This window comes from Apodemus sylvaticus, chromosome 12 (assembly GCF_947179515.1).
Source record: "Apodemus sylvaticus chromosome 12, mApoSyl1.1, whole genome shotgun sequence".
Classification (NCBI taxonomy): domain Eukaryota; kingdom Metazoa; phylum Chordata; class Mammalia; order Rodentia; family Muridae; genus Apodemus; species Apodemus sylvaticus.
In genome coordinates this window covers 83358931-83383177 of record NC_067483.1, presented here as the reverse complement: position 1 = coordinate 83383177, position 24247 = coordinate 83358931, and the positions used below count along the sequence as shown (strand labels likewise).

The window sequence follows — 24247 nt, the reverse complement described above, 5'->3', positions numbered from 1 at the left end:
GCCATATTCCTTCTTAAAGTCTCCACTTTATTTTAATATTCACACTTTAACATCTTTATTGAAATACAGCCTTGGTGTGCCCACAGGTCTGCAGTCATCGGCACTGTCAATTTTCAGAATGCTTTCTTCACCCCCACAATCATTAGCAATTACATCCTGTTTCCCCTCCCTCAGCCCCGGAAACCTCTAACCCAGACCTTCATATATGGACCTATCCAGGGAGATTTTTATCTAAATACTACTGTGTTACAAAATGTCTTTTGTGACTTTTTTTTTCCACCTTGCATGTTCCAAGAACTTTTTAGCATGGGTCTGTAGATTTATAGGTAGTCCCTTTGTTTCTTTTTCAGGTGCATTGTAAGTATGCCACCTTTTAAGTGTCTGTTGGTTGGTAGGTGTTTGGTGTTTCTGTCTTCTAGCTCTGTGCATATGGCCCCTGGGAACATGCCTATCAAATATTCTATCTAAAGACCCTTTTTTAGGTCTTTGGGGTTTACGCTCAGAAATAGAATTGCTGAGTGATAATCATTTGCTTTCCAAATGAGTTGTACCCTTCTAAAATCCTACCCTTCGTGAGGCTGTGCTCCTGTCAACACTTATTATTTCTGTCTCACATTAACCATCCTGGTGGACGTGGCATAAGCATCACTGTGTGCTGATTGCATCTTTCAGGTGTACTCAGTGTCCACTGAGAGATCTCCTGGGTAGGTCTTATACATTCTTCATATGTGGCCCTTAACAGACGGGTGATTTGTGAATCTTTTCTCTCATTCAGGGGGTTTTAAATCTGTGTTTGGGCTGGGCAGTGGTGGTGCAGCCTTTAATCCCAGCACTTGGGGAGGCAGAGGCAGGCAGATTTCTGAGTTTGAGGCCAGCCTGCTCTACAGAGTGAGTTCCAGGACAGCCAGGGCTACACAGAGAAACCCTGTCTCGGAAAAAAAAATCTGGTTATATCTCTGTGTGTATATTCTAGAAAGATAGTGTGAGCTTTCTAAATACCAGGAGACCACTATAAAGTGTCAGAAACCTACTAAATTCTCTACAAAGTGCATACTGAATGAAGTGTACAAAATAAAATATGCGTCCATCTAGCACTTACTGATCTGAGGGAAATCCTAGATTAAGCCAGACATGGGGTGCCTTAATAGTTCTTGGTGGGTAAAAGGCTCTACAGACCCACCTTATACTTCAACTGTGGAATAAAGAAACACTCCAAACCAGGCTTATCACATTCCTTCTAGAATGCAGAGGGGAATATAGAAGCCAACTCTGCACAGTGGGAACCGCTTAGCATCCTAGCCAAGCAGTACAGCATTCTTTTGTGTTGTTTTATATTAAGGAACAATTATACTGTCGATAACAGTAGAGCTAAGCCCCTGGGTGCAAAGACATTGGTGTAAACAATTATGCCCTCCCCTGATGAACACATGAGTGCCTGCCAAACCCCCAAGCACTGCATAAGGCAAAGGGAACTCAGGAAAGACTAAGGCATATAAATACCAACAAAGATGTCCACATGTGTTTAAGAAAAAAAAAATAGAAAGAGCTACTCCAACTAGGAAGGGAGGAAGGTTGGGATGAGACAAATTTGTGACATTTATCAGTTTATGAAATACATTCATGTGCATTTCACAGCTATCTACTGAGCATATAATATGATACAATACGTGCATGGTACAATGCATAGGAGTTGTATAAAAAAGAGTACAGCCCAAGAGCTGGCAGATAAGCAAGCATAGGGCCAGCTGAAGCTGTGTCATGTAGCAGGGGCTGGAGTGAGGTTCTATGCTGCACAGAGCTTCCCGACCACTGATATACGCCACTTGCCTAGACCTGAGCCCGGAGCATGGCAGGCACTTGGGAATATCTGCTGGTAAAGGAACAGCATGCCTATGACCCAACCAAGGAACAGGCTCTTCTCCTATTCAGTCTTCAGAGTATAAGCCAGTGAGACTCTTACTAATATCATTGAGAAGCAAACTAGCCAGGCCTGGTGGTGCCTGTAATCCCACTACTCAAGTGGCTGGAGGATTGCTACAAATTCAAGGTCAGCCTGGACTACAGAGGGATTTCTAGGACAGCTGAGGTTACACAGTGAAACTCTGTCTAGTGAAAGGAAGGAAGGAAGAGAAGGAGAGAAGGGGCAGGGTGGGTGGTGGTGGATATATGCTGACATTCTTGGATGGTGAGTGTGAAGTCTTGACTAAATCACCAACGCTCTCACTCTTTCCCTGACATCAGGACACAGTGGCCCCCAACCATCCCTGACCAAAATGTGCTTCTCTCTAAAGGCAAATGCCCAGTTTGGGATCCCAACATGAAACTCAGAAAATTCTTAACTGGAAAAAAAAAATCCTGGGTGTTTTGACACATTTCAGAGCCCAGGGACCTGTCCAGAGATAAGTTCTACAGCTACTCCATGGCACCCTGAGCCGTGCCTACAACAGACCAAACAAGGCTGAGGAAATCAAATCATGTGTATGTATGATTTTAATGATATAGGAAAATGAATAAAACACAACCCCTAAAATCAAGCTAGAGACAGTCTGGCTGACGAGAGGCAAACACAGGCAATTATATCTCTGAATGTGCTAAAGAAGATAGGAAGCAAGTTCCGGAGGTGGATCGTGGGAAGGGTTGTGCAATGGTACAAGTCATTCGATGCCCCTGGAGATGACTGAAATGGTGAAGGTGGGTATAGCTCAGGGGTGAAGTGCTTGTCTAGCCTAAGGAACGCTCTGGTTCCCACCCACCCAGGAATGGAGACACAGGGAGAATACAGGAGGGAGGAGGAAATGATAAGAAAAAAACAGAAGCATACGTCCTGGAAGCACTTAGGGGGACATACACTTGAGCCAGAATTTAGAGAGCAGATCCAGGGGAACAAACAGAAGTATGTCACCCAGAGGGCCCAACTAAGCAGCTGGCCAGAAGCAAGGGTGAGGGCACAGTCACGGACTGGGGACGTAAATGGGGCAGAATAACGGCCAGGGGTAACTCATCCCCGGGATAGAGAGGAGCTCATCCTGAAAGCCATGTACACCCTCTTGTTAAAGGCAAGTCAATGGGTTATGTAGACATGCTTTTGACTACTTTATTGGGTTCTATTACCTACCATCTTTTTCCACCCTTATCCCTTCCAGCCCCCCAATACTAGGTGAGAGAGAAAGATGGTCAAAGTGGAAAGGGGGTCCCTATCTCATTAGACTACTTCCTGCTGACTAGGGGCATCAGGTTCCTTGGGGCAAGTCCAATCTTCATCTTTAGGATATCCAATTTCTTCTTCTAGTCTCTTTGCTCATGACAAATGGCAGCTACAGGAACAGAGGGAGCAGCCACCGCCACCTCTCTCAGGGCCCTGGCATTTTTATTCCCCCTTAAGTGCTCCCAGAATTCCAAACTTAACTATCTTTGGCTGGCATGATTGCCCCTTCCAGAGCATGAGACAAACCATAGTTGGCTGAAGCAGCCCCATATTCCACACCTGGGATTAAAACAGAAAACATATTCACACAACATAACTGAGATTTTTAAAGAAACCAAACTATCACTACAGGGTTAGGAAGAGCATTTGGCATCATAAAGTCTCCATACCAGGGACTGAGTGATCCTGAGTTAGAGGATCAAACAGACCATAAGCCCGAAGATACAGAAGTTCTCTGTTCCAGTGAGAGATGGAGTTCTCTCTCTCCTTCTCCCCCTGCCTCTGTGTGTGTGTGTGTGTGTGTGTGTGTGCTCCCCTGTATTCCAGGCAGTTCCAGAAACTTTTATCCTTTCATTTGTGTCCCTATGTTTAACACAGACAACTTCTGGTCAGATAAAGGCAGGACTTAAAGGAAATACTCTTTTCAATCCTCTCCACTGGAGAAATAATGAGCACTCTGAAGTATGTCTTCCTCTTGCTATACCAACTCCATCTAAAGACAACCTGCTTTTATAAGAGATTTCAGATGTATGAAAAGTATCTCCAACATAATTTTTCCTATTTTTTTTTCATTTGCTGATGTCTGGTAGAATATCCTTTTCCTTGGCCTCTCTTGATGGATTTGGGCATCACAGTAACTTCCGTTTTCCTTGGAGGATTATTGATAGCATGCCTCTTCCTGACTCTATGAAAGATCCAGGGGAAAAATACGATTTTTAAACCTGTGTCTGGAATGTTTTTATGGCAAATATCACTTCCCAGATGAAATGACTTCTAGAATAAATTTCTTACTATATGTGTACATGTCTGTAATAATATTTTAGAAATATTTAGAAAAATCATCAACCATGTACAGCAGGACGAGATCCTAGAATCATATAAGGTTGAAGTAGGTTACTCTCAAAGTAGCAAGACCTGCACTGGAAGCAAAAATTAACTCTTAAAACAGACGTCAAGGACTTGAAACAAATCCTGGGTCAGCTTTTATAAAACACAAATTATCTTTGTTGTAAACTGATCAATATGCAAAAGGGAGGTTTAAATACCATGCAATTTACAATATATCAAGACCTACCAACACAAATAAAAAACACTTTAAATGTTTTTAACATTTAACTGCCTACAATTCAACTCTAACATCTTGGGTTTTATATCTTCACAGAACTCTCCCAAACTCTTTTGCCCTAAAAACAGAAGCTTTGACATCGACGCCATCTACAGCGTGATTGATGATGCCAAACAGTATGTGTATATTGCCGTCACGGACTACCTGCCTATCTCCAGCACAAGCACCAAAAGGTCAGGGACTTTCTGTCCTGCACAATGCAGTCTTCAGGCCTCTGGGCTCTGATATGCTGTCATGCTGTATCAGGAAGAGCACACACTCTTCCAGTGAGCCTCATATGCACCTGCAATTTTCACATCATGCCTTTCTTCCCCTAGTGGGTCCAATTTAAATACTCAGGGTCTCACTCCACAGGAGTATGTCACTAGTTTAACCCACAATCACAGGAACAGTCTCAGAAAGAAGGTTGGGTAATTAATAGGAAATCGTATCCCTCTGTGCCCTCAATGCGAGAGTGAAGATTTAAAACACATGCTTTCAGAGAGGGAACCCTTCCGAACGAGAAGGCTATCTTTACAGTGGATAGCTTCTCAATTCCTCTTTGATCACACAGCAACTTTGAAACGCTTCAGGGACAGGAGATACTACACAGCTTCAGGAAGAAGAATCACACATAATTCGAAACCACACCCAGGTATTCCCCCTCTTGTTTGCTGGAAGGGCAGATCTTTGGGTGCTTGTCAGTGTATTCAGCAAATAAGTTTAACCAAGAAATGCTTTCCAAAATGCACATTTCTGACCGCAAATGAAGACCTCCATCATCGGGAAAATTATAATTTCAAAATAGCCATTTAGTTAACTTAAATGATTGTGTGCCAAATATTACTTGGATACTTTTTCATCTTACCAATCCCACATGTGCATAATATGTAGCATCTTTATGCAAATGGTTGTAAGACTGCAAAAACGCCTGCCAGAAACGAGTCGCTTTATGACAGCGGGAAACCATTTTGAGCTGTAAGAGGCACATTATTAAGACAGAGCTACTTTAAAATATTATCTGCTTTTTGAATGTCCATGGATTTTCCCACATACTGTCCTCTTCTTTATGCTCCTCTCATTTCCTGTTTAGTTGACTTTAGCCTGAATTTTAGATGTCTGCTTCCCTCTGGAAAAATAACTAACACTTGGTGCCTAGCTGCTCTATAACCGAGGAGGATGGGGGGGGGGCAAGTTTATGGGGTTCTAGGATGATGATGACCAAGATTAAAACTTTGTTCCATGGCCTCCCACAGGCAAAAGAGGTCTTCCATAGGGTGAGAGGTAGTTGGTGGTGGTGGTGGTGCACACTTGAAACCCCAGACCTTAGGAGGCTGAGACAGGAGATTCAGGAGTTCGAGATCATCCAGGGCTACATAGTTTAAAACAAAGCTAGGCTACAGGGTGAATCCTTGTCTCAAAGAAACTGAAATCTTTGTATATATTGGATATTGGCCCTCTGTCAGATGCAGGGTTGGTGAAGATCTTTTCCCAATTTGTTGGTTGCCGTTTTGTCCTTTTGACGGTGTCCTTTGCCTTACAGAAACTTGTAATTTTATGAGGTCCCATTTGTTAATTCTTGATTTTATAGCATAAGCTATTGGTGTTCTGTTCAGGAACTTTCCCCCTGTGCCCATGTCCTCAAGGGTCTTCCCCAGTTTCTTTTCTATTAGCTTCAGTATGTCTAGTTTTATGTGGAGGTCCAGAAGCTCAGAATACCCAAAACACAAACCACATATCAAATCACTCCCAAGAAGAAGGAAGGAGAGGGCCCGGGTCCTGGAAAGGCTTGATGCAGCATTGTAGGGGATTGCCAGGACAGAGGAGTGGGAGGGGGTTGATCGGGGAACTGGTGGAGGGAAGAGGGCTTATGGGACTTAGGGGGACGGGGGAACCAGAAAAGGGAAAATCATTTGGAATGTAAACAAAGAATATAGAAAATAATAAATAAATAAATAAATAAATAAATAAATAAATAAATAAATAAATAAATAAATAAAAACTGAAATATTACAATTAGGGGAATAGCTAAAGAATGTTAAAGAGCCAGAGAAATCTGTGTTTGGGCCAGGCAGTGGTGGCACATGCCTTTAATCCCAGCACTTGGGAGGCAGAGGCAGGTGGATTTCTGAGTCTGAGACCAGCCTGGTTTACAGAGTGAGTTCCAGGACAGCCGGGGCTATACAGAAAACCAACCCCCCCCCCAAAAAAATAAAAAATAAAAAATAAATAAATAAAAAGAGCCAGAGAAACTGAAATGTTAAAGAACCAAACTGAAATCTCATATCTTAATTAACTATTTATCATTCCAGCTATTCTTTAAATACTTCTTGTACTGTGTGTGGAAATGCTATGATGAGACTCACTGTTTTGTGTGCTAACCTTTAAAAAATATTAATTTAAAAAAAAGAAACATTGCTCATGTCAAATATAGAGAGACTCAACAAGCCAAAGAAAGATTCCACCAAGCCGCCAGGCAATGGTGGTGCACACCTTTAATCCCAGCACTTGGGAGGCAGAGGCAGGTGGATTTCTTGAGTTCGAGGTCAGCCTGGTCTACAGAGTGAGTTCCAGGACAGCCAGGGCTACACAGAGAAACCCTGTCTCAGGAAAAAAAAAATTCAGGGGCAGAGAAATGGAGTTCCAGGACAGCCAGGGATACACAGAGAAACCTTGCCTCAAACAAACAAACAAGATCCCACCAAGCCCACCTCAGCAAATAAATATGCTTATTGGGGCTACCTACATGGACATGGATGGAAACAAAATAAAATACCAAACCTATACTTACAGCTTTCTAAACAAAAGAGAAATGCAAAGATCAGACATTCAGATTATAATTACATTCTCCTCAACCATATGAATGCATTTTATTTAGAAATCAAACTGGTGAGGTTGGAGAGATGGTTCAGCAGGTTAAGAGCACTGACTGCTCTTTCAGATGTCCTGAGTTCAAATCCCAGCAACCACATGGTGGCTCTCAACCATCTGTAATGAGATCGATGCCCTCTTCTGGGGTGTCTGAACACAGCTACAGTATACTTACATATAATAAATAAATATCCAAAGAGAAAAAAAAGAAAAAAGAAATCAAACTGGCCTTATGTTTATATAACCCTAAAAGAAGGGAGATTCAAACGTATATTTGGTGTGTTTGTAGAACTAATTAATATCTTTGACATAAAATTTAGTTTCTTCCATGCCAAATACCTAAATGAAAGGTCATGAACTCTTGAGTCAGAAATGATCTAAACATACATCGTCTGTTGGAAATGATGTTGGAATTTCTGATTCTCAGAGTAACAGAGTTTGATAGTGATATAATAAATCCTGCAAAGAAAAAAAAAACTCAGAAGTCCAGACAGAGAGCCCTTGCCTAACACAAGTCTCTGAGTTCATCGCCAGTACCACAACAGTGGTGGCCAAAAGTAAGAAAAGAAAGCAAGACACAATGGCAGATTAGGCATGAAGGTACCATGGTGAAACCTGTTACTTGGATGCTAAACTAAAAGGTTATCTTTTAAAATTACATTAAAAAAAAAACAACCAATTTCAGTTGTTCCTGCAAGAGCAGACAAGCACTTTCTTTTGGTGAGTCACCGACTAGGTCTCAGCTTAGAGCTGTCCCTGATTGTCTTTCCACTCTTATGATATGCATCCTTCAGAAGGGGATAGGTAAATGCATGAAGGACTAGTAAAAATGTGATCTGTTTCACCTTTAAGCTTCAGTAAACCTCTCCTCCTGCAGTTTAACCAGAGTCTGAAAACAAAATGGAAAGTTCCAGAAAAAAAAAGCAATGTGTGGAAGGAAATGAATATGATCAAAATATATTGTATGAAATTCTCAAAGAAGTAATAAAACACTGCTTTAAGAAAGGATTTATGAGTTTTAAATAGATTTTATCATAGTATATTATATTGCTAATATTGTATTAGTTTTTATTGCCAGTTTCTTATCTGCTGAGTCTGCACAGAAGTTTTCCAAGCCTCCACTTGGGCAGAAGTGGGGGGAGGGGGGAGGTCTGCTGAATATAGGAAAACTACTATGCTAACTGCTTTCAATCATATGAACTTAACGAGTGTCTGTTGACATGTGTGCATTTATAATTAAAGCATTCCCTGAAGTGTCATTGGAAGGGGGCAGGGAGGCACAGGGAAGACTATTAGAACCCAGATGTGTGTATGGGACTGAAGGTGTGTCCAGAGAACAGGACCCCGAAAAGCACCTACAATGTCATCCCAACTTTAGAGGCATTTCTCCAGGCGAAAGGGACAGTGTAAGCAAACATCAGGATGGAGAAAAAAGCCTTCCAGGTTCAGTGCTGGATCGCTGAGCCTAAGGTAAGGCCTTGAAAAGCCACAGCAGAGAGGAAGCAGGTCTGGGGAGGCAAGGGGTGGGAGTAGAGGGGGCTGCTTGCTACAGGGTCTCGTGATTGGGGGAGGCTCTGGTGGTCTAATGAAAGGAGTAACAGAACCATACTTGCTTTTAGACAGTCACATTGGTGGTCACAGGGATAAGAGCTGAGGCACAGGAGCTGTTGTAGAATACAAGGCTGAGGGGCCTGTTCCCAGTAGTCCCTGAAAATTGACTGAGCGAATTCTAGCACCACCCAGGATCTAGGTCATACAAGCATCAAGAGGAAGGTAGAGGGACAGGTGCTCTACAGGTGGGCATAACTGGAATTGGGTTGTCCAGGCTAGAGAGACAAGGAGGAGCTGAGGCAGCTGGGTCCTGGAGATCATAAATCTGCCACCTACCAGGACTAAAGAGCAAGCCACATGTGGTAAGATAGCAAGCGTCCAGGGCCAGTGGGGGTGGTAGTGTCAGATACAAACAGCAGCCTCCTGGACATGCTGTGGTTATAACACTGACCGGCCACAGTGCCCAATAACATGGGAGTCCAAACAGCAACCAAGCCTGGAATCAGGGCAGTATTCAAATGAGAAAACAGAATCCCTACAAAGAGGTCAAAGAAGACAGCATGATTTGAGGCTCAGTTAAGACAGCACAATATGCTGATTTGTCTCAACATGACACTTCTGAAGTGACTTGATGGGAAATAGAGCAGAAGGCCATAGGCACACCTTAAGCCAAGGGACCATCTTGTAATAGAAACACACGGCGAGAGCCCAGAAGCCATGCCTTCTGGGAGAGTCAGCATGGGAAAAGGCTTAGGTGACAGAGGAAATTGATGGAGGATTCCAGGGTCCAACCCAGAGGAGGGAGAGAGGGGAGCTGTGGGAGGCTGGGTTGGGAAGATGGTGCTAAGGACAATCTGGAGCATGGGACAGCTCAGATAACCAAACAGAAGTCTATTGGAAACTGTATTATCAAAGAATCTCCATGACGTGGGATGGCGTGATATCCAGGAGGAGGTACGAAAGACTCCTAGCTAGAATTCCACTCAAAGGTAAATTCTTACACCACAATGAGACCTGAATCGTGTCGGGGGTCTAGTGAAGGCAACCCTGAATGGTGAGTCCGTCTGAATACTAGATCCATATAGCTTCATCCTGTGGACCTGAGACCTTCTATAAGGCAGTAGGAGGTCCCAGAAAAGTTTCATCTCTTGATGCCTAACTCCAAAGGCCTGTATCATCAATCTATCCTGCAAGACGGTTGGCACGTTGCAGAATGAAGTAATGCACAAAGTAACAACTAAACATTCCGTTGTCCTGTAAAACCTCTTTCACAAATAGTTTTCCTCATTTGTCTTTCTGCAGGACTTACTGGCCAGATTTAGATGGGAAAATAAGAGAAGCATTAGTTTTACGGAGCGTCAAAGTCCGGCTGCTCATAAGCTTCTGGAAGGAGACGGATCCCCTCACGTTTAATTTCATTTCGTCTCTTAAAGCTATTTGCACCGAAATAGCCAACTGTAGTCTAAAAGTTGTAAGTGTTATATCAACTGTGTTATTCAATAAAAAAGGGCTTATTCCCTTTACATGTTTATGAAAGCTGTTGGTGTGCATGCACACAATACAGGCACGCACATGCATGTACATGCACACATACACGCAGGAGGGAAGGGCATATAGAGGCCAGAGGTCAACATCAGGTCTCTTCCTCAGTAATTCCCCACCTTATTGTTTTGAGACATGGTCTCTCACTGAGCCTGAAGCTCACTGATTTGGCTGGAGTAGCTGGTCACCCAGCTCCAGGGGCTGCTGTCTCCATCTACCTCCAGGGCTAGCGTTATTGACAACTGCCTGCCAAGATTTATGTGGAGGCCAGGAATCCAAACTAAGATTGTCCTGCACGCACAGCAAGAATTTTGCCCCTCTAGCCATCTCCTCAGCCCCTTCCAGTACACACTTCATCTGAACTGCTTCATACATACCCCTGCTGACCTTATTTATAATGCTGACAACAAGTTGAATCATCCATCAGTACACTCCGGCCCTGCCAGCTATCGTGCTAGTCCAGACTCCTGGGCTTGCTCCAGTCTCTTGTGTCACATGCTAATCCACCTCAGGATGCCGAGAGGAAAGCAAGGTGGGGAACTGCTGGTTCCTTGGTTCTGTGACGTTTGCCATTACCTGACAAGAAGCAATGTTAAGGAGGAACAATAGATCCGAGTCCACAGTTCTGTGATGGCTAGGACTTGTGCTGGCATGAACTGACAATTTGACTTGTTCTATCCTGTCCTGTCATGAAGTACAGATCTGAGACTGTTTCTAAGGACAAGATGTAACCCACAAATCCCACTCCTGTCCAGAAACCTACCTCTTTAGATAGACCCTCCTCCTAAAGGTTCCCCATCCTCCCAAAATAACGTCACCCACTAAGTTCAAACTGAAACTAAGTGTTCAAACACGTAAGCCCATGGGAGACATTTCACATTCAAACCATAGAACACATGAAATGTGCGAACTCAACTCTCAGGTTCCTCTTTGAGTTTTCTTGCCTCCTCCCCTGAGGAGCTTTCTATGTGTTTTCCTCTCCCACAACACCCTCCTCCACCTTCATCTGAGTGGTGACTATTAATCGGTTAGGCCTTAGTTTTCAAACCAAGTCCCCTATGTACTCAACAGCTGTGTGGTGAGAATTTCCATTCCTGCCTCTGTACAACTCTATACTCTCTGTCAGGCCTGCACTTCCTGAGACACTTGTCCACGTGTGATGACAGGGTCTCTGAGGTATCCATCTTGAGTCAGCTTCCAGCAGGTCTCTGACCCTCCATATCCCAGAGACAGAGGGGAGTAGTGGAAGACTTGAGGGTTACGCTTAGAGATGGTTTGCATGTCTATGAAAGCTGTTGTTCCATTACAAACATCGCTCACAGGGTGATACCAAAGGGCAAGGGAGGCTTTTGCGTATGTTCAGACGGTAGCTGTGCCCCACCCAGTCAAAGGAACAGGCTTGAGCATTATCCTGGTAGGACAGTCTCAGCACCAACTATCTGTTTCCCCTTTTTCCCACAGAGAACCCTAGAATTTCCATTCCTGCCTCTGTACAACTCTATACTTAACTGTTTAGGTTTTAAAACTGAAGCAGACACTCCCATGTTAATGAGTTCATAAATAACTGTAAGCGTTGGAACTATGAAAACAGGTCTGTGATCACCACCAATCATCTGTCTAGATGATTGTAGGTCAGATTTAGAAGCATGAACGACAAGGCCATAGCATGGATGCTAACTGGGGTGCAAAGTCAAATACTGGAGATAGACGTAGAGGTTAATAACAGGGAGCCATGCAAGGCCTAAAAGACCAGGCCAGCTATATTTGATCCCTCTTCAGAGAGAAGAGAATGCTGGGTTGATTTAGCTCAGGGACATCAGCATCCAGAACACTGACATGGCATCCAGGACTCCAGGAAGTCAGATGATGCAAAAACCAGATGTCTAGTCCCTAATGCCCAGCATGAGGCTAGTAGCATTCAAAATATGTGCTAAACTGGTAGATTCACAAATGAAGGCAGTAAAAGAAAGGGGAAGGCAGTGATAAGAGAGGATCTATCATCAGTGAGGAGACACAAGACAGCCTAGAGCAACACCCAAGGCTTTTCTCCCCAGTGAGTCTCACTGTGGCTGCTTGCCCCTAAAGGAAATGCCTCTCCCTTCCCCCATCAGCCATGAACTGCTTATAAATCATCAGGGAAGTGTGGAACCACACGATCCCATTCCCTCACACCCTTACCCCCACCTCACTTCCAAAACAGTGTTAACAGACCCAGTTTTTATGGAAATTTTGTGCATGTTATCACAACTTTTTTTTTTTTTTAAATTTCAGGGATGTAACAGCCATGCCATTGCCAAAAAAGTGAGGGTTTTCCACCTCTCCCTGCTCCTTCCCCCAGCTCTTACACACTTTCTGATCTTCCCTGTGCCTTGAAGTATAGATGTTCCATCTACTGGGCACTTAATAGTCATTTCTCCTCAATGCTTTAGCCAATTATGAGTCTCTGTATTAACTAATGACCACTGCAGAAAAGTGCTTTGCAGAGCAAAAGCTGATAGCATCACTAATCTGTGTGCATAAACATAGCTATTTAGAAGGCAATTTGACAGGAGGCACATCATGCTCATTAAGCCAAACAAAAGCAATAGCTTTTCTAATAGGGCATATGTACTCCCAAGACACGGGCCTTTGCCTGGGTTTGCAGTACCAGACATGGATTCATTCCCTCCTGTGGATCAAGCATTGCCCAGACATTCCTTAATTGTCTTCTATGATCTGGTATCCCCAGTGTGCATCATGTATCCTGGATGTCAGTGAGGGAAATCAGAAGACCTGGTGTCAAGTTTATGAGGTTTCCAGGAGCTCATGCATGCAGCCTGGAACATTCTCTCCCTTGATTACTCTCGATCTCCCTTTATCCAAAGCCAGGGGTCTTCCTCACTCTGCTGCTTTCTGATCCACAGCATGCTCAAATCTAAGGCCCTTGCATCTGAAATCCTACAAGGAAAGAAAAATCCACGGTAGTAACCCCTGCAAAATTCCATCAGCTTCACCACTTGGACACAGATGGTCATGAATCTTGAATTAACCATACATTAACAGCTCACTGCTGGCCATTTTATAAAACAGAGGCCATGTATTTTTAAATGTCAGGACAAGCCTGGGTGAGAAAACAACTTATGGCCCCATCATCCAGGACACAGATGGCAAGTGAGCACTCACAGGAAAAGTAGGGTATAGCAACTGTGGGGACAGGATGTCTTCAGGAGGCAGGGAGCCCTGACAAGGTGGATAGAAGACCTGGGACCGGGCAGGATGCTCTGGCCCTGGAAAGTAAATGCTTCCATCGCCTATGCAGACATGGCTCAGTATCATTGAGGAAAACAGACTGCTGCTTGGAAGATTGTCACAGTTTAAGGCTACAGACATGGCTCAGCAAGTAAAAGTATGCACTGCTCTGCAAAGAAACAGAGTTCAGTTCCCAACACCCATACAAGGTGACTCAGGTGACATACAACCATCTATACCTCCAGATTGGTGGATTAGACACCTCTGGCCTCTGTGGACATTTGCAGTTATATATGCATATACCCACACTTCAACATACATACATACATACATACATACATACATACATACATACACGCATATAATTTTTAAAAATTTTAATCCAAAATAATATTTATCATGGCTGACTTGAATTAGTTTATTTAATAAATTGCCCAATTCTTTTTTGGTCATTTTGCTTTTCTTCTAATGCATTAAGGCCTCTAATAATGGCAGAGCCTCTCATCTGGTTTCTGCTACCTTATCAGTCTCCCAGATAAAGCTCAGAATAGAGTTTTGGGTAACATCTGGATCCTTAGTGATCACTAGGTTACCCTTCCCCCAGCGTGAAGCATAAGGCTAGACCAACTCTCACTGTCTCTCTGAACCAAATAGGGGCAAGCAGGCCTTTGAAATTACACAAAATCATTCATAAAAACTCAACTTCTAGACTCCAAGTTTTCCACCAAGTGGAGACCTGAGAGCCTCATCTCCAATGTGTGTCTCCTCTCAGCTCAGCCCTCACAGTCCCATAGGCTCATTCACAATGGACACTTAATCCAACACTGACCAAATCTCTAAGGCCTTTCTTCTCTATAGCTCATTTCCCATAGTCCTCAAGCGCCTCCATTTTAGGCCTTGGGTCAATTAGACTGCTAATTATCATCATCATCATCACCATCATCATCATCATCTGGAATCACACTAAAACATAGTTTGAACTTGTGATTTTTATTTTAGTTTCCCATTCAAAATAAATAAATAAATAAAAAGCCCTGTAGGCTTAGGTGTTCCAATGGAAACTATTTGTTCTTGTGGCAAAATCTCTTTTGACCTTTGCAGATTCTCAGATGAATCAGCTAGTCGTTGACATATTGTATGTACTGGGTAAGAATATTCATTCAGTTGGCTGTCATGCGTGACCCCGAGCGCCTGGGGGCGGTTGCCAGTGCCAGTGTGCCCTGCTGAATAAGACCGTGAGAATTAAACAGCCTTCTATCCCTCACCCTACTCAGAAAATGAATTGTGTGTTCATTTGTTAGCTTTGCAGAGTTAATTATAGAGCTTGTTGAACATGCTAATTTTCTTTGTTGTTGCCTATATGGATGGAGAGTAAAAATAGCTTCCTCTATACAGCGTAACAAGAGTGTCATTTTAATAACCCAATAGGAAGTCTATTGTTGATATTTGGGTAATAGACTCCTTTGTGCTTGTGAACAAGACCCAAAACATTCTCAGTTGACCTGCTTTGCTTTCTTACTTTTCTTTTGTCTTACAGAAATTTTTTGATCTGGAAAGAGAGAACGCTTGCGCAACAAAAGAACAAAAGAACCAGACCTTTCCCAAATTAAACCGCAACAAGTACATGGTGACAGACGGAGCCGCTTACATCGGTAGGTATGGGGATTGAGAAGACCCTCAGAGGTCACAGGAGGACAGTAGGGGGAGGTGACACCTTGGAAGCTGTAGCCATTGAGGAGGTTGTGCAGGTAAGAAACCGGAGGCTGGAGTCAAGGGCTCTTCAGTCCCATAGACCCTCTCTACTCCATGGCTGGAGATCACAGAAGAGTTTTCCATCCACATTCTACAGACATCCTCGGGTCCTTTTGGCTCATTTTATAAGTGAGGAGGCAAAGGGCTCCTCAGAGGTAAGTTCTAGCATGGAACGCAGTGCTCATTTGCTTGTCTACAGTGTCATGGGGCACCCTGTCTTGGGGTTCTGGGGAGTCATTACACTGTCTGGGCAGCAAAGACAGCCACACCATCTTCTCATGACACCTCTGCCATTGTCTAAATATCTAATGTGGAACAATTCCCTGGAGTTCCCTGAACTTCAGTTCGCTGATTTGTAAGAGGAAGCTGGTGTCAGCTTTGACTTCATGGGGTGATGTTTAAATGAGAGCTAAGATACACAAAGCATCTGGCATGCGGATGGTGCCCAATTAATGTTAGCTATTATTATTAAGGCAATAGAGTTCCAGGTGCACACATCATTACATTGGTGGGATTATTCTAAGTCTTCACGGTGTGTGGGAGGCAAGGGTAATTTGTTCACTCGAGTTATCACAGATAGAGCTGAGTTATCACAGATAGAGCTGACATTGTCTCTAAAAAGATGTTCAAACCTGAAGAGTTGGGGTGATTATTTCATCACATAGGTGAAGCAACAGCCTCAGCAGAAAAGAAAAACACGTTTGTGGGGTGCAGAATTAAATATGGAATCTATATCAATTATTTCTCTAAGTTCCATGGGTGAATTAAAAAGAAAAAAGAAAAACAAACCTTTAGTTCATGAGGCACTTTTGCCTGAGTCCTAACACTGCTGCCAATGGAGAGAAGAATTCTAATCCAGGTTTAGAAGTGAGGATATGGGTTGTGAAGGAGGTAACTTGGCCACACAGTTGTCCAGTCCAGTCTACAGGGGTTGCTGCAATCTCAGACCCAGAATATCAGTCTCTATTTTTCCTAGTTATGTCATTGCCTTCTTAAAAATAGAGCATGGAGGGTTTTTTGTTTTTGTTTTTGTTTTTGTTTTAATACATGGGGCTGCAGAGATGGCTGATAGGCCAGTAGCATTTACTGCTTGCTCTTCTGCAGTTCAATTCTCAGCACTTTCTGTTGAGAGTTTCACAGCCTCCTTTATCTTCAGCTCTGGCTGGATATGACGCCCTCTTCTGGCCTCCATGGGTACTACACTCACATGCACACAAACTATACACAGACACACACACACACACACATACACACACACATATATATATAATGTATATATACATTATATATATATATATATATATATATATATATATATATATATATATATATATATATATATAAATAATTTAAAGGAGATTTTTGCCGGGCATGTGGTACACACTTTTAAACTCAGCACTGAGGTGGTAGAGGCAGGTGTATCTCTGTGAGTTGAAAGCAGGTCTGGTCTACATAGTGAGTTCCAGAACAACCAGGGCAATATAGAAAGACTCTGTCTCAAAAAAATTTTTTTAAATATGTAATTGTGATTGTTATAAGCACATTCAAAGGTGATTCAAAAATGGAATTATTTGAATTTTCTCATTTTTCTCAGTAAAATATGGAAAATAGAGTGAAACTAGCTTTTGTTTGTTTGCTTGGTTTTGTTTTGGTTTTCTTTTGTTTTTTGGTTTGTTTTGTTTTGTTTTGAGATAGGGTTTCTCTGAGTAACAAGTCCTGGCTGTCCTGGACTTGCTTTGTAGACTGGGCTGGCCTCCCTTAAACTCACAGAGATACACCTGTCTTTACTTTCCAAGTGCTAGAATTGGAGGCATGCAACACCAGTCCTGGACTTTTGTTTTGGTTTGGTTTTTTGAGGCAGGGTTTCTTTGTGCTGTCCCCTCTGTCCTGGAACTTGCTCTGTAGACCAGGCTGGCCTCAAACTCACAAAGATGCACCTGTCTTTATTTCCCAAGGCATGTACCATCATACCAGAGCTAGCTCTTTTTTCTGTTTTTTTCTTTTTCTTTTTAAAGCAAGAAGCATGAAACAGAGAGATAGCTCAGCAATTTAGAGTACTTGATGGTCTTGCAGAGCAGATCTGGGTTAAATTCCTAGAATCTATGAAGGGGATCACAACATCCATTAATTCCAGTTCTAGGATATCCATTGCCCTTTTCTGACCTTTGAGGATACCAGGCACATAAGTTGCACACATATATACATGCAGGCAAAACCTTCAAAACTATTAAATAAGTAAATAATAAACAACCATAAAAATTTGAAAAGCAAGTAAAGAAAAACCACCAAAAATTGCTTACTAAACATAGAAACTTCCAGCTAAATTATCTAAAGCTTTGGGATGAATCCAGGGGTACTCAGTGGCTTAAGACCCCAAATCAAGATATTGTATTGTAGCATTTATTCAAAGTAAGGTGTCATGTGCACATTCAGTGACTCTTTAACCAAAGAAGAAAATAGAACTCAGCCAAGATCATGTGGGCTGGCGGTAGAATGTAAACTAATGTTTATTGGTTTTATAATGGCTCACCTGATATACAAACATTTCTTGGGCAAATTAAGTAAGTGTTTTGGGATCAGAAAAAATTATATTTGAATTACAGCACTGACACAAACTGGGAGATGTAGCCATCTGTGTAATCTCGTGTAAGCCTCAGTCTCCCTATCTGTGAAAGGGGGATAATAGCACCCAACCTTTGATGGTGTGGTGATTAAATGAGATAATATGCAAATGGCTCCAAACATTGACTCTGGGGTCTTAGTAAACATGAGGTAAGACATTATTAAGTAACTTCATTTTATAGACAACAGTTTTAACAAAGCACTGATTCTCTAGAGAGAAGCAGAGTTCCAATAGAAAAAACATCCAAAGCACATCAAAAGGGAAATTAACTGATGCATTAAATAATTCTTAGCATGCTCTGAGAAGTCCTAAGTCATCTTAGATACTCATTGATAGTGTGAAACCAAGAAAAACCTCAGGACATGGGAGTATAACTCCATTAAGTTTGTATGAGATGTCCAGAAGACTCTTCAGACAGCATGATCTTTCTCATTATAAATTCTCCACAGTGTATCAGAGTTAAGCTTGGAAATTTTGTTAGGAAGGTGTCTGAGCAACTAGACAGCTAAGGAGAGATGGGGAGGTTAATTGAAGGTGCAGGAAAGATGTCCAAGTCTACCTACGAAGAAGGTAAGCTCTCTGGCACACACACACACACACAAACACAGACACATACAAACACACACACACACATACATACACACACATACACACACACATACAAACACACACACATACACACACACATACATACAAACACACATACACACACACACATACAAACACACACATACACACACACACATACATACAAACACACATGCATACACACATGCACACACACCCAACACACATACACACATGCATGCGGGCATGCATACAATGAGAGCGAGAGAGAGGACACACTACATTCTGTATATTGAAATTTTAGTGTGCATTCCGAGAAACTAAAATAGTCTAAAAAGATAAAAGGTAAAAAAAAATAAATAAAAAATTGTAGCCCAGCTTAAAAAAAAATATGGAAGCATATGTCACCTTGAAGGTCCGCCAAAATTTCTGTGTCAGCACGAAGCTTCCCAGAGCTGTCGCAAAAGAAGCCAACTAAGGCATTTGAAAGCCACAAACACCCTGCTCTTGGCTCATTCTCTGTGTGACAGGGAAAAGGCTAGATTTACAGGCTAAGGCCCCAAACTCCTCACCGGGCTCCATCCAATTTTCTCTTCCCAGGGAGGCCCCTTTATGTCCCCTTAGTAATTACCTATGTGTGTTTCCTCCAGAAAATTTCACCACCCAGTGCATAGAGCAGAAATCTCAGTATGGTTGCAATGCCCCAGGGCCTGAGCTGAAATCATTGTCCAGGGTGAAGTGGGCAGTGGAAGCACAGACTCTGGAGTTAAATTTGGCTTTGAACTGCAGCTCCATTGGTTCCCTGTGAAGCACCATTGGTAGCCATGAAACATGAGACAGCTGTAGGGATCTCTGTGAACATCTCCTTTCTCATGGCAAGTCATCATACAAAATAATGTACATAATCACAAGTCCTATGCTTTGCCCAAAGTAGACAGTATCTCATACTTGTTCTCCCCTCAGACTCCCTTAAAGCTTGACTACATCCCCTACATTCCAGACTTCCGACCTGTTCTCTGAGCACAAGGTATCACTCTCCTTCTTGGAATCTGGGTCTCTCTTGTCCTAGTTAAGCTGGAGGGCATTGCTCATTACCCAAGGCACAGCTTCTTCTTGACACTTTAAGCTAGGGATAGAAATCCTTCTCTCAGGTGCTTGTGGCACTGGGTGTGACATCCTGGTGTGCTCTTTCTTACCATCTGTGTTCTAATGACTCTTTCTGGAACTCCTCGAAAGCAGGAACCTTTATTTTCAGTTTTATATCTACACTCTTAATATCGGACCTGGTAGATATTAGGTAACTCAGTGAACAACACAGGAGAATGAAGATCCAATAAATAATTAGCACTGTCCCCTTCTAAGGACAAACCTTGGTTTTGATGCCAAAGAGAAATACATGGGGGTGGTGGGTGTGAGCCATTTCCTGGACCTTTGTTTTAGCTGGTGTTCTATGGCTATGAAGAGACACCATGACCAAGGCAAATCTTACAAAGAAAAGTATTTAAATTGGGAGCTTGCTTATGGTGTACCGGGCTTCCTCTGTTATCATCATGGTGGAGAGTATGGTAGTATGCAGGCAGGCATGGTGCCGGAGAGATAGCTGAGAACCTTACAACCCTATGCAGCAAACATGCACACAGAGAAAGACATCAGAGCCTGGCGTGGGCTTTCAAAACCTCAAAGCCCACCCCTAGTGTCTTCATTAGGGTTTCCATTCCTTTGAAGAGACACCATGACCAAAGCAACTCTTACAAAGGACAACATTTAATTGGGGCTGGCTTACAGGTGCAGAGGTTCAGTCCATTATCAAGGGAGGGAGCATGGTGCTGGAGGAGCTGAGAGTTCTGCATCTTGTTCTGGAAGTAAACAGAAGAAAACTGGTTTCCAGGCAGCTAAGAGGAGGGTCTCAAAGCCCACTGTCACGGAGACACACTTCCTCCAACAAGGCCACATCTACTCCAACAAGGCCGCACCTCCTAATAAGTGTTACTCCCTGGGCCGTGCATATTCAAACCACCACATCTAGTGACACCCCACCTCCAACAAGACCACAGTTCCTAAACCTTCCCTGGCAGCTATCCAACTGGCTAACCTTGCAAATATATGAGCCAATGAGGGTCATTTTTATTCAAACCCCCTGAGCCTTAGAGATGGATTCATCACCATGGCCTCTTCTAAGATAATCCCAACCTCAAAATTCATATGTGGAAGTCCTGATCCCTAGTATGAGTGAATGTGTCCTTTAAAAACAAAACAAAACACAAAGGAACTATGTGTACACGGTGCCTCATGCCTGTAATCCCAGCTCTCAGAAGGCTGAGAGGGAAGGATTGTAGGCTAGCCGGAACTATACAGTAACATCCAGCTTCAAAAGAAAATAAGGAGAAAGGCTAGATAAGGGCACACATAGAGGAAAGATGGTATGGAGAGGCAGGGAGAACGGGGCCGCCTGGATGGAGAGGGAGATGGAATGTGTCCTTTCCATCCTGGTTTGCTCGTCATTCCCGTGATGAATGCCATGAACCAGTAACAGTTTGGGAAGGAAAGTGTTTGTCTCAGCTGGCACGTGATGGTCCACCAAGAGAAGGCAGGAGCTTGAAGCCGCCACCACAGGCACAAAATACACTAAATACAGCAACATTTAAAATATATAGGAATACACTTAAAAATCCTGTGAACAGTTACTACCTTCTCAGAGAGACAACATCGAATCCATATGTATAAACATTACTATGCAGAGATCTCAAAGTTGGGCAGATCTTGAGTTTGGACAGGTTTACTGCCTTGATCTCAAAGCTCACGGCCAGCTACCTTTCTTATTCAGCCCTGGCCCCCTTACCCAAGGAAGGCGATGCCCACAATGGGCTGAACCCTCCAACATCAATTAGCTGTCAAGGGAATGCACCATCGATCTGGTGAAAGACTAATCTGATAGCGTTTGTTCTTCCTAGAGGAGGTAAGTTGGCAACAAAAAGTAGCCATCGCATTTCCTGTAGTTCTCGGAAGGAACCAACCTTGAGGTTTTTGTCTCCAAAGTCATGAGAATACATTTCTTCTATTTCTTCAAGCCACCGGTCCTGCTCTGGGGGATACCTTCCAGTCTCCTTAGGGAACGCCAGAGTTATATCTCTCCTTCTGCTTTGTCTCAATGGCGAAGCCTCTCTGCATAGTAATGTTTATACATATGGATTCGATGTTGTCTCTCTGAGAAGGTAGTAATTGTTCACAGGATTTTTAAGTGTATTCCTATATATTTTAAATGTTGCTGTATTTAGTGTGTCTTGCGAACATCAATAAGAAATAACATTTACAGGAAAAGAACAGCAGATTTCTTGTTTTGAGTTTCGACTTGAGAGAAGCCAAAGAAAATGCCAAAATAATATGCAAATATTAATCCGCCATATGTGGAGCTTCTTGCAATTTTTCCCCCTCGGGAGCTGTCAACAGGATTCTGCCTCTCTTATTATTCCTGGGTGTTTATTTTATTTATTTATTTATTTATTTATTTATTTATTTTTAAATCTGTTCTGTATTTAATTATCTTGGGAATTTTCCCAGTGGATTGTACCTTCTCATCATAATTTCTTTATTTGTAGGAAATTTTGACTGGGTAGGGAATGACTTCACCCAGAATGCTGGCACGGGCCTTGTCATCAACCAGGCAGATGTGAGAGGTAACAGGAGCATCATTAAGCAACTTAAAGATGTGTTTGAGAGGGACTGGTATTCGCCTTATGCCAAATCCATACAGCCAACGAAACAGCCGAACTGTTCAAGCCTGTCCAAACTCAAGTCTCCGTCCAACCAACCTGCCATTTCCAATGCCACCGGGAAGGAGCCCTGACCACAGCTCACTAACAGACACGCAAGGCTTCAGACCAAACTCAGCAAGAACTAGAGGAAAGACAACAATTTACTACATCTTTTCTTTTATTAAGGAGAAATAAAAAGCACACTTATTTAAAATGTTCTCTGAATGACATGTAATATCTAGCTAACAACATCTTAGCTCTGTATATTAAATTTAAGACTTTTGTATCTATGTGCTCTGACAGAGAATGTTGTTCTGGCGTAGGAGTTAGTTTTTAATGACTACAAACACATTTTACGACTTGGTTCTTGTCTCCTGATTCTTACTGGTTTTAGAACCTTTTCTGCTGACCCACCTGCACTGGTTTTAAGAAGCATAGCATGAGGTGAGCCCTTTCCTTTAATATTGCTGAATTCTGGAATTAGAGGAAGGGGGAGAAGACACAGGCAGGGCCCAGTATCTGCCCTGATATATCATCTCCAAGACCTATCCAGGCAGCTGAGCCCAGGCGTCTCCATCTCATGCCAGCCTTCAAGACGACTGAAAAACACTCGTTTCTGTCCCCTTGTTCCTTGTGTTCTGATACCAGGTTTTGGGGGGTATCAGTCTGTCTTCTGACAAACATGTTCTTGTATTACATCATCCCTGGATCCACCTCAGCTTTAGTTCAAAGGGTGGGAATGTCTTAGGGAATGGTATGAATTTTCCAAATGGAAATCAGTCTTTCACTTTCTTCTTTCAATTACACTTTTTCCCATCTTAAATTGGTTACTTTTAAAAAACCACAGTCTTTCTTATATATATATATATATATATATATATATATATATATATATATATACCCTTTCCTCAAGCTCAGAAAAATGAAGTAAGTGCCCCTGCTAATACCCAGCAAGCCATTAAGTCTGCATTTGAAGAATAAAGCAGTTTCACATTTGTGCTTGGTTAACAGTGTTATAAAGGAAAGATCTATGCGTCGGTGGATTTTAATTTATTTAGAATTATTATGCTGTTAAGAGTATGCCAGCAAATGTTTATAATAGAGCTATTTAATATACCTTCTGCTATTTAATATACCAAATGCTTTTCAGACAAATGCAATTTAAATACTGTGCTTAACATATTTTACTAAGAAACAGAAATATTGGATTATTGTTCTATAATGTCATTGTGTGTTGTTGTTTTATATCTATATAATATACAATCCTGTATTAACAGAGACTGTTGCTGTATGAGAGAGGTGTGACCTCTTCAGGGCCCAGAGCAAATGGCCAAGATGCCTATGCCAGTATGGCTCCTGACTCCGTGCTCAGAACAGAGCCCTTCCCTCTTTGGCCTCGGTTTTCTATTGTTGATGTAGACGATAATACCTACCTCGCAAGGATGCTGTCGTGGTAGGCGATATTTATAAGTTGTTTTTGAAATCAAAAGAACCTATATAAATGCTAAGCATTACATTGCATAATCTTTTTCTTGAAATAATCCCTGTGGTATCCTGGTAGAAGCAATACCAGGCACTCTCCCGAAGAATCCAGAGGAAAAATAAAGCATCTTCTATTTACAAACACAGGTGATATGAATGGGGGCCCCGGGGGTGGAGAAGGTTGGTCCGAATGACAATCTGAATGGTAGATATTTGAATGGAGCATTCAACCTGGTCACAGTGACATAAATAATAACACATAACTAGATGTTGTGCTGCAAATGGACCATTAGCACCACTGTGTACATGTGTTTTTAGAACAAGGATGAACAATCTCATTATTTAATCTC

At 42.4% G+C, this 24247-nt stretch overlaps 1 protein-coding gene across 1 annotated transcript in view; it reads left to right on the top strand.

Moving 5' to 3' along the window:
• Positions 1-24003, top strand: part of Pld5 (phospholipase D family member 5) — a 321195-nt gene extending 297192 nt beyond the window's left edge. The window contains exons 7-10 of the mRNA XM_052201062.1: positions 4587-4723; positions 10254-10422; positions 15259-15373; positions 22260-24003. Coding sequence (XP_052057022.1) covers positions 4587-4723; positions 10254-10422; positions 15259-15373; positions 22260-22507 — 669 coding nt within the window. The 3' untranslated portion in view covers positions 22508-24003. The remainder of the gene's footprint in view (positions 1-4586; positions 4724-10253; positions 10423-15258; positions 15374-22259) is intronic.
• Positions 24004-24247: the final 244 nt, after the last annotated feature.